General features: G+C 36.3%; 1 protein-coding gene across 4 annotated transcripts in view; it reads right to left on the reverse strand.

The window, feature by feature from the left end:
- PLXNB2 (plexin B2) overlaps window positions 1-17,574 on the reverse strand; it is a 376,688-nt gene that overhangs the window by 104,274 nt on the left and 254,840 nt on the right. For all 4 annotated transcript variants that reach the window (XM_083365660.1, XM_083365663.1, XM_083365662.1 and 1 more), the window contains 4 exons: window positions 17,056-17,178; window positions 9,001-9,101; window positions 3,306-3,432; window positions 440-590 (listed from right to left, as the gene is read on the reverse strand). In XM_083365660.1, the coding sequence (XP_083221786.1) occupies window positions 440-590; window positions 3,306-3,432; window positions 9,001-9,101; window positions 17,056-17,178 (502 nt within the window). The remainder of the gene's footprint in view (window positions 1-439; window positions 591-3,305; window positions 3,433-9,000; window positions 9,102-17,055; window positions 17,179-17,574) is intronic.

A 17,574-nucleotide genomic window follows, 5' to 3' on the forward strand; every position in this document is an offset into this window, starting at 1 on the left:
TTCATCCCAAGTCATGAGTGCTGAAAGAGCCTCAAGTTATGCATCCTTTGGGAGTAACTACGGTATCAAGAGTAACTACGGTATTGACGTTTTTAAAAAGTACCCTGATGTTTACTGATGTTGTAGCAGGCTTTAGTCCAAATGAAACTGAAAGCCTATTTAGAAGTTCATCCATATCCTTCACCTTTTCGCTTTTTTTGTAATACTTAATATATGCATAAGGGAGACAAATATGCCTGGAATGCATGAAGCAGAATTAACAAACAAGTTGCTATTAAGATTTCTAGGAAGAAAAATGTTAAAGATATTATGTTTAGACTAATGCCAAGAAAAATGAGTCACAGAAAAACCCACACAACACTTGTTGTTTCATGCAGCTATTAAAATAGCTTCAAACTTGGGATATGGGATTAAGCACGGGGTTCAGCTGTATCTTTACCTTGGCCTTTGATTGTTGGAGGAATTTGATTTGGAGGTAGGCAGATAACAGCATCACCGTGTTTCTCTGCCTGCTGCCTCATTTCACCAAACTGACACCAAAGCTGATCATCTTCATTTAAGTCTGGCAAAGGGCTTATAGTAAATTCTACCTGGAATTGTAAGAACAAACAATACTTAGAAAGAATACAGATTCAAAACAGACCAACAAAGTGCAGCTGTAAAACTTTGTACAAAAATAAAACAAAATCAATCAATGTGCAAATGTAACAATAGTGACATTTTAATGGATTACTCTTAACTGTAGCCCTATTAATTCTGGAAAAAAGCCACATGTTTTACATACAAAAGGTTAAAGATTCAATGTTTGGCACTGAACAAATTTTGAAAAGTTTGGAGCAAAGATCTCAGTAGAAGACCCCTTGCTAGTTGAAGCAGATAGCAATTGTTTAGATCACAGATAATTATGGCTCTCTTGATATTACTGGATTCCAGTTACTATCACACAGACCAATGGATGGTAGGAATACTTTCAATAACTTTCTAGACCAATCATCTGTTGCTATCTAAGACATCTTCACAGTATCTTCATGTATTTGGTTAGCTATTTCCATTAATAGAATTCACCCTCTCTCTCTTGTGTTGTCATCACATTTACATAATGGTGTATTTACATATTATGTTGACATGTACTTGGATAAATCTTAGGAACTGATTTATTTTTGTTGTAAAAAGAACAGGGTGGTCCCAGTGCAATATAATTTGAATCAGTCTGCATGAATTTCCACTTTCTTTTTCAATTTCTAGATGGAATTCTTCTGTGTAACTTGCAAAGGTGAATTGTCCCCTAAAAAACTGCCCTGCACATTTTTGAAATAAGACATAAGCAATTTTTTCATGCTTTTATGTCTCTACAAAATATAACAAGTCGTTTGTTGAATTCTCACTTCAGCCTAAATGTAGCATCTATTCAGCACAGAAATTGTTTAGACTTTTCCAGCACAATTAAAGCATGCTGTCCATAGAACAGCATAAGCCAGAACACCCAGCGGGAGTTGTAAGTCAGGCTGGAAATAATGAAGAAACTTATTCTGAAAGGACAACAAAGGCAACTGCCCATCAAATAGAGCCGAAAAAAACATTTTGTTTGTTGAAGGACAAAAATTAGATGTTTTCTGAGGAAGAGTAATGTCTGGTTGCTTTACAAGCATTGCAGAATGAGCACCCTAATGTTTAATTTAATACTTATTAAGAAATAAGTATCCTCAAAAAAGGTGAGAAAAAATGGAATGGGTTAGGAAGTTCATTGATTTGATTAGTTTCCTAAGAAAACTGCTGACGTCTTTCCCAACACTTTAGACTTCACAGTTCCATTCTGCCTTTAACTTCTGTGTGTTTTAAGTAATTGTGTGGCCTATTTTCCCAAGTGAGAGAATTTTGCCTTTAGGAATCAGAACATTCGGGTCATGAAAAAATGAACCATGGGAACTGGTAAATGTAAATTTACAGTCAGGGAATGAGCAAGAGATGAAAAGATGCTATCTTTTTTGTACTATAATTAATCATAATATAATATTGCTCCTATTCATTGTAACTCTTCCCCCCCCCAAATATAATACTTTTGTTTGAAAGGAATGGGGATATCCTAGCTGTCTAAACAAACTAAATTCATGACTTAGGATTTTTTCTGTCTTTATAGTAATGATGATCTCAGCAAGATACTTTGTTTATTAAAGCTAAGGTTTCAATTGCTAACTCACTGCAACATGCTTCTGTATCTTTTGTATAAATACCTAATTGCAAAAGACTCCCAAATTGAAGTTTACCATTTGAACAATGGAATTATCTAACAGGAAATCTCTTTATGTTGATCATTCTGTGCAAAATACACAGTTACTAAAGATATGTCAACACCAGATGTTTCTGTCTCCTGGATGTACTAGAAATAGCCAGTAAATCTAATTCTAGATTATATCTCCTAAGAAGGATCTGCTTTAGTACTTAATTCTGGGGGAGTTTTCCCCCCAAAGTTTTACATTTACAGGGTTATTATTATTATTCCTTTCAAAGTTTTAAGTTTAGAGGGTTATTATTATAAGAGCTGAGCTATAATATTTTTGGCTTGTTTAGCTATAGTTTAAGGTCTGATTGGATGGCTATTCTGCAAAATTGGCATGTCACTTTCTTCAGATATTACGGGAGTGTTTCTCAGCTTTGGAAACTTTAAGATGTGTGGATTTCAACTCCCAGAAATCATCAGCATGCAAGGTTGACTGGGTATTGAAATCCATACATCTTAAAGATCTCAAGGTTGATTAACACTGCATTAAAAGTAGCCACAGAGAAGCCATAGGATATGGTCACACCCAGTTTACCTGCATGTTTTAGTACTTTGGAACTAAGTCTTTATCTAAGCAGATATTATGGAAATATGATATTCTCAAAACATGGAATCCTTAAGTCAATCTACCTCTCACAACTCAAAATATAGCTCTGTAGATGTCTGTTTAAACTGTCAGTTTCTTGGGTACAGGCAAATTTCACTTTTTTTTTGCACCCAGATGTTTTGAAAAGAAAAAAATAGAACTTCAAGATTTTATATAAAACGAGCATTTTCTCAGAGATAAGTACAAGATAAACCACATTAAACAAGCACAAAGAATGGTAATTAAAATAAAATAAACTGCTTTTATGTATGACCATGCAACCTGTGTACACAACTATTTCCTACCTATCCAAAAACCCAAACATATATATATATATATATATATATATATATATATATATATATATATATATATATATATATATATATATATATATATATATATATATATATATATATATTGAATTGATTGCACATTTACCTTGCTCAGAACTTTCCGGCTCATATTTTGAGGATTAGCACTTGTAATACTCAAACAAACACCATTAGGACTCCAAAGCCAATTATTTTCCCTAGCAGATCTTCCGCAGTCCTTTTTCCTTGTGCATCTGGAATAAATAATAAAGCCTAATGTTATCCAAAGTAATTAAAATTTTTAACTCAACACTCAGTCAAAATGAAATGACATTCAAACCTATGCAAATTGACAAATGACAGATGGCACACATTAAATGTTTAATATTTCATTTTTCTTTTCTTTCAGTTTACTTATTGTTCTTTGCGACAAGATAATTACCTATGAGCATTTAAAATGACAACAATAAATGTACAAATAATTATCTTAAATACAATTTACTGTACAGTACTGGAAAATCTAATCTAATATTCAAGAAACATATAATGGAAAAGTAGCTTTAGCTGTTAAGAAGCTAAACTGCTTATGAAGTATATAAATCTGGATTGTTTTGATTATTCTTTAGCACTTTTCAAATTTATCATCGGTTCTTTATTTTTAGCCTGAGGCTTAGCTCCGTAGGCTCCCCCTCTGCCACAGAGAAAAGAAAACATTTCTGGCTTTGTAACTGGTTATTTTTCATTGCTGGAGGAAATATGAATTTAACCAAGTTCTTGAGATATGATCTACTTTCAGGTTTTGTCAGCACTGAGAACTCCAAACAGAGCTGAATGCAGGAGAACCCCATCTAAATTTACTGTGACTTTGGGTGGCTGAATATATTACCGCCTACACTCATGAAATGTAAATAAAAATAAAAATACAATGAAACAAAAGCATATGCATTTTACAGGAATAGATTCCATTAATAAAAATCTTTTGAGATGGATGGCCAGCCAACAGCAGTGGAGGACCTAAATTTCATGAATAGTCACATGGAATCCGAACAATTGAAAATACCATGGGAGATTGTAAGGACCTAACTAGCAATGAGTCTAACCACATGGAATGGCACACTTGGCAAACATTTTTTATCTGCAGCTCAGTGTGAGTAATCCTGAAAGCTACCTCTCCTGAATTGCAAGTTCTAGTTAAATTGCTTGGGTCTTTTTCTAATGTAATTAGTAAGCTCCATTCCTTGCTATGAAGGAAGTAAGCTATGAAGTAAGCTATGAAGGTGAAACATCACAATCTTAATATAGGATTGTATTTTTTAATTAGGTAGCAAAGTAGAACAGAAACTGAGCTATTTTATTTTGAACTTTTTGAGCAGACTCACGTGACTCTCAGATTTGTTATGAGAAATTTTCCTGGACTTCAGAAAACTTTATTTGGCATATACATTTGAAAAAAAAAAACTAACAATGATGAATAAGTTCAGTAATATCTACCCAGAGTGACAATGATTTTCTAAGCTTCCTCCAGTGGTGGCATTCAGCTGGCTTGCACTGGTTCAGCAGAACTGGTAACTTTTTGTTGACTGCAGTGAACCGGCTGAATCCCACCACTGGATGGTGCCCACTGAAGCCCTAGCCCTTTTTCGCAAGGCTCAGAACAGCCCGCTGGAAGTGCCTGGATGCCACTTCCGGAAGTCTGTTTTGGGCCTTGGAGGCCCAGAGGAGGCCTCCCTGTCCCACAACAGCTTGCCGGAAATGCATGGATGCTGCTTCCAAAAGTCTGTTCTGGGCCTCGGAGGCCCCCCAGGCCCAGAACAGCCTGCCATAAGTGTGTAGACGCCACTTCCAGAAGTTTGTTCTGGGTCTCGGATGCCCAGGCCCAGAACAGACTTCCAGAAGTGGCATCCATGCAGAGAGCCAGTTGTTCACATATTTGAATCCCACCATTGGCTTCCTCCAAGATTTTCTGCCAATTCTATGTTGCGATGAAATCAGAGGATCTTCTCTTTTCATTGCTTCAATTGGTTTTTAATAGTTTTGTTTATTTGTAAGTGTTTTTTGTTTTCTGTTTTCTGTTTTAAAGTCTGTGAGCTGCCCAGAGTCACATATGATGACTACAGTGGATGACTACAATGAAAATGGTATGTGGAAAAGGCCTCGTGAGAATGGGCCAAGAAACACTGCCCAGGTAATGATCAGATAAGAGACAACTAATCTGCAGCTAGATAGTGGGTAGAGCAACAGGCTCAGAAGTGACCCTCCCAAATTTTGTAAAGAAGATAGCAGGAGAACTGTACCTTCAGACTTGTTACAAGGAAGTAGAATTAGCTGATTTGGTAGTGTTTCCTGTCTGGTCTACCCAGTAATGTTGACATATAAAATGAATGAATGAATGAATGAATGAATGATCTGCATCATACTGCTAAATGGTAGGAATCTGACACATGTAATCTGGTATTATGTAAATATGACACTAAAATAAAATGCTGGCAGTGTACAATAGTTGTCTCCTTGCAATTAGGACATTGTCACTATTGATACCTAAGACTAATGAGTATCTACCACATGCTGTGTTGCACCAAAGTGCTGTTACTACTAGCAAATGAAATCCCCAACAAGCAGGGCTCTAGGCTCAAATTTCCTATCTTAGAAGGATGGAAAATTTGTAATATGCCACAATAATCCTCAATATTTTTTTAAGAAGGTAAGCATGTCTCCATTCTGTTATTTTTATTTCACATTTAAATGTTAACCTATGTATTTTATGCTTTCCCCAAGTGTCCAGCATATGTTGCATCTGTTTTTTCCTCTTTATTAGAGGTCTTTGCTTTGAGATTTTTTTTTACTTTAGGCTTACCAAGTAATCTTCATAACTGTTTAAGAATTTGAATCTGGTATTTTGGTTAATGAAGAAAATTGAAAGACAGACAAGATTTACAAGAACAAGTTATTGATCTATCATGGTGGCCATATTTGCAAATCCAAATGAGATATGAAAAAGATGTTAAAATAATTTTATAAAAAACTGACAGAATTTGACCAGATACTGTTAAAAACAGATGAAAAGTTGATTAAGAAACTCTATAAATATCTGTTAAGCTTAAAGATGGAGGAAGAACAAGTAAAAGAAACAATGATAATATGGGCAAAGAACTTTGGATATAATATGGAACTAGAAAACTGGCAAAAGTTATGGGAAAGAAATGTTAAATTAACTAAAGCAGTCGCATATAAAGAAAACATATAAAATGTTTTACAGATGGCATATGACACCAGTGAGATTAGCAAAAATATTTAAACAAAGACCAGGTACTTATTGCCATATCTGGTGGACATGACCTAAAGCAAAAATATTTTGGTTAAAAATACACTTATGGTTGGAGAAAATGACTAAAAAACAAATAGACTTTAAGCCAGAATTATTTTTGTTAGGAATAATAGGAGCAAATTATGAGAAAGACTGTATATATTTAATTCTACACGTACCAACTGCAGGATGAATTGTATTTGCCAAACATTGGAAAAATGAAAATTTACCAAGAAGAATTATTTAAGAAAATTTTAGAGTGTGCAGAAATGGATAGGCTAACTCTAAAGTTAAAAGAGAAAGAAGAGAAGACTGTGTATTTTAGAATGTAGGATAATTTTTATCAATGGCTAGAAAAATGAGTTAGAGAGAAAGGAATGAGATAGGTAATTTTGAATATGTATTAGCAAGAAGCAGACCATCGAGTGAGTAATTAACATATTGTTTATGATAATTAACTATTACTTATTGTTTTTTTAAACACATGAACCCAGACATTATGCTATTTGCTAAATATTGAGAATGTTATTTGAAAAAACCCTAAGCTCAACCCCAACTCTAACTGTAACCCAAATCCCAACCCCAATCCTGACTCTACCTTATTTCTAATCCTATAAAAATTAATAAAATATATATTTAAAAAAAAGAATTTGAATCTGGAAACCTTGGTCCTAGTCCAAGATTTGAATTATGACATGGACAATGTTGGCGAGTGCTGGGAGTTATAGTTCAACTGGAATAATTCAAGTTTTCCACATAGTGTATTAACGATACCATTGCAACCAAAATAAAATAATCCAATGCTGCAAGAAATAAATTTTATGTTCACCGTGCTCTGCTTTAAGGTTCTAACTTCTAGTATAATCTTGAAATATTGCTGAGCAAACTATGTTGCTAATTGATTTTTATAATGTGGTTTCTTCTTAATTTTGTCTTAAATCTTTCCTCAAGACCAGTGATAACTTCTTCTTTGATGGTTGTTGCTGCCTCTCACAGATTTGACTTGGTATTACTATATGTATCAAAGCATACATTTTCCTGCATAGATCTTTGATACGTCAAAAGAATGAGAGCAAAAGTCATCACCAAAAGCCAAAAGAAAAGCTACTTTTCCAGAAAATGTGATTGTCTTATTCATATTTCATGAGTTGCATGGAACAAATATTTTAGACTGTATGCCTTGGTACTGCACTACAATAAGCTTTTTGGTAATTTTACTGAAATCTACTATATATTTAGAGAAGAAGCAGGATCCCCGAAACCCAGCCCCTTCCTATAATTAAGCAAACTGTGTGCCAAGTTTATGAACTTCGTATCACAAAATCCCATTTGGTTCTGCCATGGGGTTAATTAACTTGTAAATCAGGAACAGAGTTTAGACCCATATTAAAAATAAGCCTAGAGACATTCAAAAATTTTGGTTCAGCATATTTTAAGCATACTTCTGAAATATCATTTAATTACTATGCTTGATCTTCAGTCAAGTGATAAATAGATTGTTCAGTAACTGGCAGAATTAATGGTAGTATCAGTAATAATAATAATCTGAGCAAGAATTGGTGAGACCACAAAATAGACAAAGTACTAGAAAATGAACAAGCTAACATGCTTTGACACTTTAGAATTCAAACAGACACGCACTGCTGCATATGGTATATCAACATGTGTTTGAAAACATTGTGGTTATATCTCCCTTCTGATCTTTGTTAATTTTAAGGTAATTTTAGTATTAGTATTTTGTTTTAATCTTTTATCTTGTTGCTTTTATTGACTATGACCAGCCTAGAGTCACCTCTAGGTGAGATGGGTTGTATATAATATAAATTTAATAAATAAATAATAAATGTCTATGCTTGAATGGACAAATAAAAAAAACAAAGAATTCTGTTGCAATTAACTCAGTTTTATACTGTCTATGCTTCAGGTGAACCAAATTCTAATTTTGACTAATGTAAACTGTCACTCTCAAGGAACTACTAAGTGTAAAGGATTTGAAAACCTGGCATCCACCACATCCCAGACATAATCCTGGATAAGTCTTTGTCATTGCATGCAGAACATTACAAATTCTAGTTCAGTAGCAATTTTTTTTTAGAAAAAGCTTCAGACAGCTAGAAACAGACAAAAGAAAGCAAAATTTGGCATAGTATTTATCCCTTCTGCCTCTGATTATAAATCCTTCTGATTTATAAGCATCATTTTTGGAGCTATATTAAGGACCATTTAGGGTTAAAACACAAGAATAAGACTATCACTAGATAGATGCTAAATGTTCACCAGCTGTGGCTTGGCAACTACCATTTTCATGCAAATTATATTCAAACTATACAGGAAAAAAATGTAAATTGGTTTCCACCCTGCTGCTCATTATATGTTTATATTGTGATAATTTGTGATGAAGATTTTTTTTTGTTCTCATACAAATGCTTTGAAGAAATTAGTCAACGTCCTGATCTTGTGAAAAAAATTAACTCGCATACTAAGATCTTTCTTTCTAAGGTGCTGCTACTACACTTACTTTCCTTCTGTTACACACCAGCCACAGTAAGGATCCCTGGCTTGGATGCAGAGGTTACAGGTTGAGTAACTAGCACAGTCTTGGACAGGCAAACGAAAAACCTAGTAAAGAAACCAGTTAACATAAATAAGAAAATCACAGTAACTTTGAAAAAGAAAGCATGGAAAATTATGTTTGCACACAAATAATATTCCAACAAGGCATTTTGTACTTTTAGCTTATCTACAATTTGTCCTGCATCTTCCTTGAATAATTTAACCAAAAAACTCAGGAACAAACATTGTTCAAGGTACTATTGTAATGCCTGAAGATCATGTATCTAAATGGAATCTTCTGATCCATCCAATCCAATGAAAATCCAATCATGGATTGGTTTACACCTACTTACTGACACATTTGTATGATGTAGTATTTGTTCTGTTCCAGCCTATTACCGGCCCTGCAGAAAAGGCCGGGACAACCCCTTTACAAAAGGCAAAAGGTTGGGACTTCCGGTGGCGCCGCGGCGCCGAAGACAGCCTTCCCGGGCTGCCCGCGGCTCAGCTGTTTGTTTTTTCGCCCGAAACAGCGCCGATCAGCTGTTCGGGTGAAATTGAAGCCCCCTCCTCGGGAGAAGAGGAGGGGGTGAGGCCCCAGGTAGGGGTAGAGTTCTCCGGGGCCGCCTGAGCTTGGAGCTTGGGCGGCTGAAGGATTGAACTCCCCCGAAGCCTGGGTTGCTCCCAGCTGGCCGGCGTCTCTGCTCCGAACTTCTTGGAGCAGAACCAGGCGTCTGCGAACCATCCCTGCCTGAAGAAAGGACTATGATTTAAAGGAGCAGGCAGAGCGGTACAAGAGGTAAAGGTGAAGAGGATTATTTTGCTATACTCTCTAGCTTGTTGGACTTTTTAAACTTTAAGTGAAAGTGCGTCATAATTGAGGATTAAAAGATGGCGGCGAAACCTCCCCCTAAAACTCTTCGGAGCGGTGGATCCTCGCCGGTGCAACAATCATCACTACAGGCGTTGCACCCTCCTGAAGCGCTGACATCGAAGGACTTACGAGATGCTCTGGATAAACTTTTGGAATCAATCAATCAATCAATGGGTGATAAATTTGCACAGATGGAGGAGAAATTGGAGGAGAGAATGGAAGAGAGGATGGAACAGAAGTTCAGCGTGATGAAGGTAGACATTTTGTCTTCAGTGCATAAAGTGGCGGGATGTGTGGAAGAATTAGATGAAAAAATGGATGATCTGGCTCAAAGGAATGCTATATTAGAAGTAAAAGCACGGGAGAATGAAAATGCAAGAGACAAAGTGGAAAGGGAGTTAAGCCTAGCCCAATATTACCAGATGCAGTTTGCTGTCAGAATCAGAGGTTTAAAAGAGAATATTAAAGAAGATTTAAAGCAGCTGATCTCTGAGGCTCTCGAAGTGGTATTAAACCAGCCAGCATCTGAAATAAGAGCAGCTATGGATAAAGTGTTTCGGGTGAATTCATGGATTGCCAGACAGAGAAAGTTGCCTAGAGATGTGGTGGTTTATTTTGCAAAAAGAGAGATTAGAGATCAAGTTATACAAGCTGCCTATGATGCTAAAGTGGTGATTGCTGAACAAGAAGTCTTGGTTTTAAAAGAAATTCCTCCAAGGATTTTAAGGGGAAGGAAGGACTATACATTTCTCGTGCATGAGCTTAAGCAAAGAGATATAAGGTTCAGATGTGAGATTCCAGATGGGCTGATGGTGATGCATGAAGGTAAAAGGTATCGGCTGATTACTGTGAAGCAAGCGCGTGATTTCTACAATAATGTTTTAAAAGCAACCCCATTAACACTTCTGGAAGCTGGAAAGGGATCTGGAGAAGGAGAACATCAAGAGGATGAAACAGAGGAAAGTGGTGCTGGAGGAGATCAAGCTATAACTTCTTTGGATGATCCTAGAGAGCAAAGAGTAACGCGTGCTGCTTTAAAACGAGCAAAGAAAATAAAAGAACAAGATCAGCAAAAATCTTCAGATTCTTCACAACGTACATATAGTCAAGCTGTGGGAGGAGCACGGCCTAAAGAAGTTAGTCCTATCAAAGCTGTGCTCCAAGAGCTTTGGGAGGATATGCATGGCAACTAAAGTTCTAACCTGGAATGTTAATGGACTAAATTCACCGCAGAAGAGGAAGAAAGTTTTTCAATATTTAAAACAATTTAAGATAGATGTTATATGTTTGCAAGAAACGCATATTAGAGTTTTGGATCAAAAGCATTTATTGAACTCGAGACTGGGTACGCAATTTGTTGCCTCTGCAGAGAATAAGAAAAATGGAGTGGTTGTTTATGTTAAAAGTGCCTTAACAGCAGACTTAATTGAAGCAGATAAGCATGGAAGATATGTTATGATTGAGCTGTTGTTAGAAGGTAAAAAGACGCTTCTAGTTGGATTATATGCACCTAACCAACAACAAGCTGATTTTTTTAGCTTACTCCATACAAAGCTTACCCAGTTGGATTATAAATCTTTTATTTTTATGGGAGACTGGAATGGCGTTTTGGATGTACAGTTGGACAAGGCTGGAGCTTTTAAGCGCATTCCAAGTCATGCTAGACTGCCTAAATCTTTTTTTGAAATGAAGGATGACCTGGAATTGCGAGATATTTGGCGTGAGAGACACTTGCAAGAGAAGGATTATACTTTTTATTCTGACAGACACCAATCTTTTTCGAGGATTGATTTTATTTTGTTGACTAATGATTTTTTTTGAGAACTAAAAAGGTGAAGATTTGTGCAAGAACTATTTCTGACCACAGTCCAGTTTGGTTGGAGATTGATAAGGAGAAAAGAGACAGGCGCTCGTGGCGCGTAAATGAGAATTTGTTTAGAAATCAGAGAAATGTGGAAGAATGCAAACAGCGGATGAAGGATTTTTTTGAGATTAATATGAATAAGGGTACCTCTATGGACATGGTTTGGGATGCTAGCAAGGCCTATATGAGAGGGGTGTTGATATATATGAATAATAGACATAGACGTGCAGTAGAAACTAGAAGGAAAGAACTGGAGAATGAAATAAAGGAAAAAGAAAAGGCTTTGATTTTGAATCCAGAGGATGTGAAGGTCAAGGAGGCTATTAGACTGCTAAGAGGACAATTTGATAAATTAATGGCAGATCAAGTGGCAACCAATCTGCGGTTTGCTAGGCACAATACTTTTTGCAACGCTAATAAACCAGGCAGATGGTTAGCTTATAGACTGAGGAAAAAACAAAGGGCCTCTAATATAGATAAGATTGAGTATAAAGGAAGGGTTGTGTTTCAACAGAATCTTATTAAGGATGCTTTTGTGGATTTTTATTCGAAATTATATACTAAAGAGGAAATTAATGTAAAAGATATTGATATATACTTGGAGAATGCTAGCATCCCAGTTCTTACGCAAGTACAAAAAGAGGGGATTAATCAACTGATTACAGAAGAAGAAATTCTTATAGCAATTAAGGAACTGAAGGTGGATAAAGCGCCAGGCACGGATGGCTTGACTGCGGCCTATTATAAAAATTTACAATTTGAGATGATAAAGCCGTTAAAGGAACTGTTTCAGACAATTCAGAGGGGGGGAAAGGTGCCACCGTCTTGGAGAACAGCTTTTATCTCTTTGATTCCGAAGGAAGACCAGGATGCTACTCAAGTTAAAAATTACAGACCGATATCGCTTTTAAATACAGATTATAAGATATTTGCTAAGGTTTTGGCTAATAGACTGATGAGGGTTCTGCAACAGGTGATTCATGGGGATCAAACGGGGTTTATTAGTGGTAGGCAAATGAAAAATAATGTGAGACATATAGTTGATGTGTTAGAGTTTTTGGAAAGGCACAACCAGATCTCTGCAGCGCTAATCTTTTTAGATGCTGAAAAGGCCTTTGATCAATTGAATTGGCAATTTTTGTTGAAAGTTTTAGATAAAATGGATTTTGGGGAAAATTTTTTACAGCCGATTAGGGCATTATATCAAAAACAAACTGCCCGAATCATAGTTAACAATAGCCTGACAGCAGCATGTAATATTGAGAAGGGCACAAGGCAAGGGTGTCCGTTATCGCCCTTGTTATTTGTGTTAACATTAGAGATACTATTGGTTAAGATTCGGAACTCGGAAAAAATTAAGGGGATTCAAGTTGGAGATCAGGACTATAGATTGAGAGCATTTGCAGATGATCTGGTTGTTACAGTGACCCAGCCAGAGAACTCTGTTGTGGACCTGATGGAGATAATAACACAATATGGGAAGGTTTCTGGATTTAAAGTAAATATACAGAAAACTAAAATTTTGGCTAGAAATATGACAGTTTCACAGAAGGCTCTCTTAGAAGGATTAACTGGATTTGAGATTGTTAAAAGGGTTAAATATCTGGGGGTGATTTTGTCGCCCTCTAATACAAAGCTATATAAAAATAATTATGAAAAACTATGGGGGAAAATTCAAAAAGAATTGGAGAGTTGGCAAAAATTGCAATTGTCTTTGTTGGGACGGATTGCAGCAGTGAAAATGAATGTCCTGCCCAAATTTTTATTTTTGTTTCAAATGATACCGATTCTTAAGAAAGATTCTAACTTGGAGGAATGGCAGCGTGGTATCAATAAATTTGTGTGGGCAGGGAAAAAGCCACGAGTTAAACTTAAGATTATGCAGGATACTCGTGAGAGAGGTGGCCTTAAATTGCCTAATTTTAAATTATATTATGAAGCTGCTGCATTAGTAGGAATAAGCGATTGGATTAATTTGACGCAATTGAGGTTATTAAATCTTGAGGGCCATGATTTGTTGTTTGGCTGGCATGCATATTTGTTGTATGATAAGAAGGTAGATACTGTGTTTAGGATGCATATTTTAAGACAGGCATTGCTGAGAGTTTGGAAGAAGTATAGACATAAGCTAAGCAGCAAGATACCATTGTGGGCAATTCCAAAACACGCAATAGAAAATATACATGCTGGTTTCAAACATGATGTGACTACGTACAAGGAAATTTTAAGCCTGGAAAGGAATGTTTGGTGTTTGAAATCATATAGCCTCTTGCGAGAAGAGAAGAGAAGGTTGTTCAAACTTGGTTTCAATATATTTCAATATATTCAATATATTCAATTACAGGCCAGGTGGAAAGAAGACCAGAAAAATGGATTTACAATGACTGATGAAAGTTTGATAAAGCAGATTAGAAATCAGGGACCAGCACATATTAAACGGATAAATCTTGCATTGATAGAGATTGACTCTTTATTTACACAAAACAGATCCAAAACAGAGCAAACTGAGCAAAACAAAATACAAACCACTAAAACAGGAGATATTCAAATGGTTGCCTTCAGCAAACCAGCCCTCCCACACATTCCCCTTTTAAACAGTTCAAGGCGTGGCTTCTCTGCCTCCTTCCGAGGTGCCCCAATGCCTTCCTCTGTTTACTCCTGATTGACTGCCTCCTGTGTCGGGTGTCCTTGAACAGGGCCAGCTGTGGGTCATCTTCATCCACGCTGTCAGGCTCACACAGCTGGGTCTGCGTAGTAACCAGATGGGAGGGGCCTGGCTGAGAGCTCTGCAAAGCCTCAGAACTGTCCTCTGCAGGCTCTCCAAACCCCACCTCCTCCTCCTCCTCTGAATCGTCCGACCCAACTGCCGAACCCACAGGCTGACCCTGAATCACAACAGTATTATACTGAAAACCATTGTAAAGTTTTTTTTTTCTTTTCAAACAATTCTCACTCAATCTGATCTTCTGTGATAAACTGCTTTTGAACCTGGGGTTCCATTTAGCTTTAACAACTTTTAGCGAGCAATAAACACCCATCCCTTCCTCATCCTCTGCCCACTGAGCTGTGATATTAGCACAGTAAGTACCACATTTCTATCTTTTATTATGCATAATTGAGAGCTCTGGGAAGGGGGAGCAAGCACTCTCTTGGAACTAGGAGTGCAGGATTATATGGCACTCCTCCATGTCAAGGCAAAGGATCACTTCTTTCTGCAGAAATGTCAGTGCAAGTATTTCACTGGGTGCTTATACAACCACAGGGCAACTGAAATTAATAGTACTTTCCCACACCCTCCCTCCAAGCCCCAAAATGTCACTCACAGTTTTAAAAACTGTCATTGTTCATGTGAAAGTTCAATGGGCTTGGGGTTCTTCCTCTTTATTTTTTACTTCCAAATTTGCATTAATCAAATTGTTTTCACTAAGTCCCTTAGAGACTTGGCATCCTTTGTCATTAAAAAAAGTTTAGAACACACTTTGTAAATCATTAAAAAAATAAAGTTGTTTATGGAATCCTCATGATAATTAATGAGGGATACAAGACTTAACATTTTTGAACCTCACTTCAAATTTGGCTGGGAGGCGAGTGAAGCATTTCCCTAACACTCAGTCATGATTAGAAATGAATATTGTGGTCTATATACACCCTTATTAAAGACACCATTCTGGAAGTCTAATAGGATTTATTTCAAGTCAATGTGTTAAGAATTAGAATGCCATATTTCATAACTGTTAGTTGTATTAAGTTCCTGCAATATCTTCCTTCAAGCAATTTAATATCAAAGAGATGGCTCTTAAGCCATATGACAAAAGCACTCATTTTAAAATTCCAGCACTTTTGAAGCAAATCATTAAAGAATGTATAACTCAGTGCAACTTATACATAAATTTATCGATTAAAAAAGTTTAGTATGGATTTTTCCACTATACCTTATGCCAATCAGGCCTATTTCACAAACAAGCTTCTGCTGATTATCCTTAACAGTGTTTTGAATTTGGAAGGAGGAGGCAGGAAATCTGAGCCAGCAAGTGAACAGCAATAATAAATAGTGTGAGCTGTTTTAATTTAGAAAACTACATTTGAGAGCAACCATATCTGGTTAAATAAGATGATAAACAAAAATGTAAGGGATTATGGGAATTGATAGTGTGGGTTTTCTCCAATTAGTACATGAAAATGGGAATAGGTTAAGAGAAGAATAAATTTCAAAAGAAAGTTGATTCAAGCTTCTAGCTGCTCCATGGTTTCCACAATATTAACAGGAATGATATAGCAGGAGCTAAAAAAAATATCTAATAGTTTCTCTAGATCAGACATATCAAACTCGCAATGTCATGTGACATTGCGCAATGTATCGGGACAGTTTTGCCATTGCCGGCAATGGGGTGGGCGCGGCTTCCGGATGATGCATCCGGCCCGCTGGTCAGCAGTTTGACACCCATGCTCTAGTCTAGATGATACATACTGGCTTCCTACCTATCTACCTGTATTGTCTCTTTTCCTATATAGTTGTGTCAAACATTATGATAAATCTTAATAATAAATTTTGTACTAAATATTGCATCATTGTTGCTACCTTATTGTTGCTACCTTAACTATGCTCCAAGATGCACACCATCTTTGAATGGTACTTCCCAGCTACAATAAATCACTACAATTATTGGCAACTGAGCCTTGTGGTCCAGTTGTTTTCATAATGGGTTTGAATTAAGGTCAAAACAAATGTTATGTTAGAAATAGATGCTGTGTATGTGAATTAAAGGAGAGCTATTAATGTTAGTTGTGGAAACAAAATATGGAAAAAGCTCTCTCTCTCTGAATATAACAGTCATATTCCCTCGAGTGCCGCGTAACAGAGTGAGCGCCTGTTACTCGTCCCAGCTTCTGCCAACCTAGCAGTTTGAAAGCACGTAAAAATGCAAGTAGAAAAATAGGGACCACTATGGTGGGAAGGTAACAGCGTTCTGTGCGCCTTTGGCGTCTATTCATGCCGGCCACATGACCACGGAGACGTCCTTGGACAAGCAATGGCTCTTCGGCTTTGAAACGGAGAGTTGGAAACGACTAGCACGCACGTGCGGGGGAACCTTTACCTTTACCTAAATGTCTTAATACATTTCCCCAAACATCTGACATTATTCAAGAATGAAGAAAACGTAACCTTCTCCTCATGCCAGTAAGGAAGTAAAATTAAATAGTCCTACAGATAGGCCTTATGATGCAGAAATACACATTTAACATATTTTTATGATCTCATTATTATACCAAAGATTTTGTACCTTATCTGTCGTCATCACATATAAGTTCTCATGGAGAGTATCCAGAAGAAGATCCCTTTTTATAGGCTTATTTTTTTCAATAAGAATGCCAGCATATTCCTTTGCAGGATTTGACAAAGCTACCTGAAATGCAGATTAGATATGGTATTTTTATCTGTTTTCAGTGAAATTAGAATGGTGGTTATTCACTTAAAATGTATTTAGATATACACCTTTTATTAGTTAAAATAACCTCATTAAATAATTTTAAGCAATACGAAAATATGTTTTTATTTAAATGGTGTTGGTAACTTAAAATATTTTTATTCCCAGGACAAACTGAAAGTTTGATTTGCCATTTTTGTGATGTATTATGAAGCAAGTATGTTCCGAGTTTTAAAATGGCAAGTCAATATATTATCAAACAACTTCCCAATATAATTCATGATCCATTTTTCTTATAGCAGATATCTATTAAAGTGTTAGAACCAAACAACTTTATCAACATGAGAGTTTATGGCATGTAATTCTGGAACCATG

Source organism: Vipera ursinii (assembly GCF_947247035.1).
Source record: "Vipera ursinii genome assembly, chromosome: 6".
NCBI classification, from domain to species: Eukaryota; Metazoa; Chordata; class Lepidosauria; order Squamata; family Viperidae; genus Vipera; species Vipera ursinii.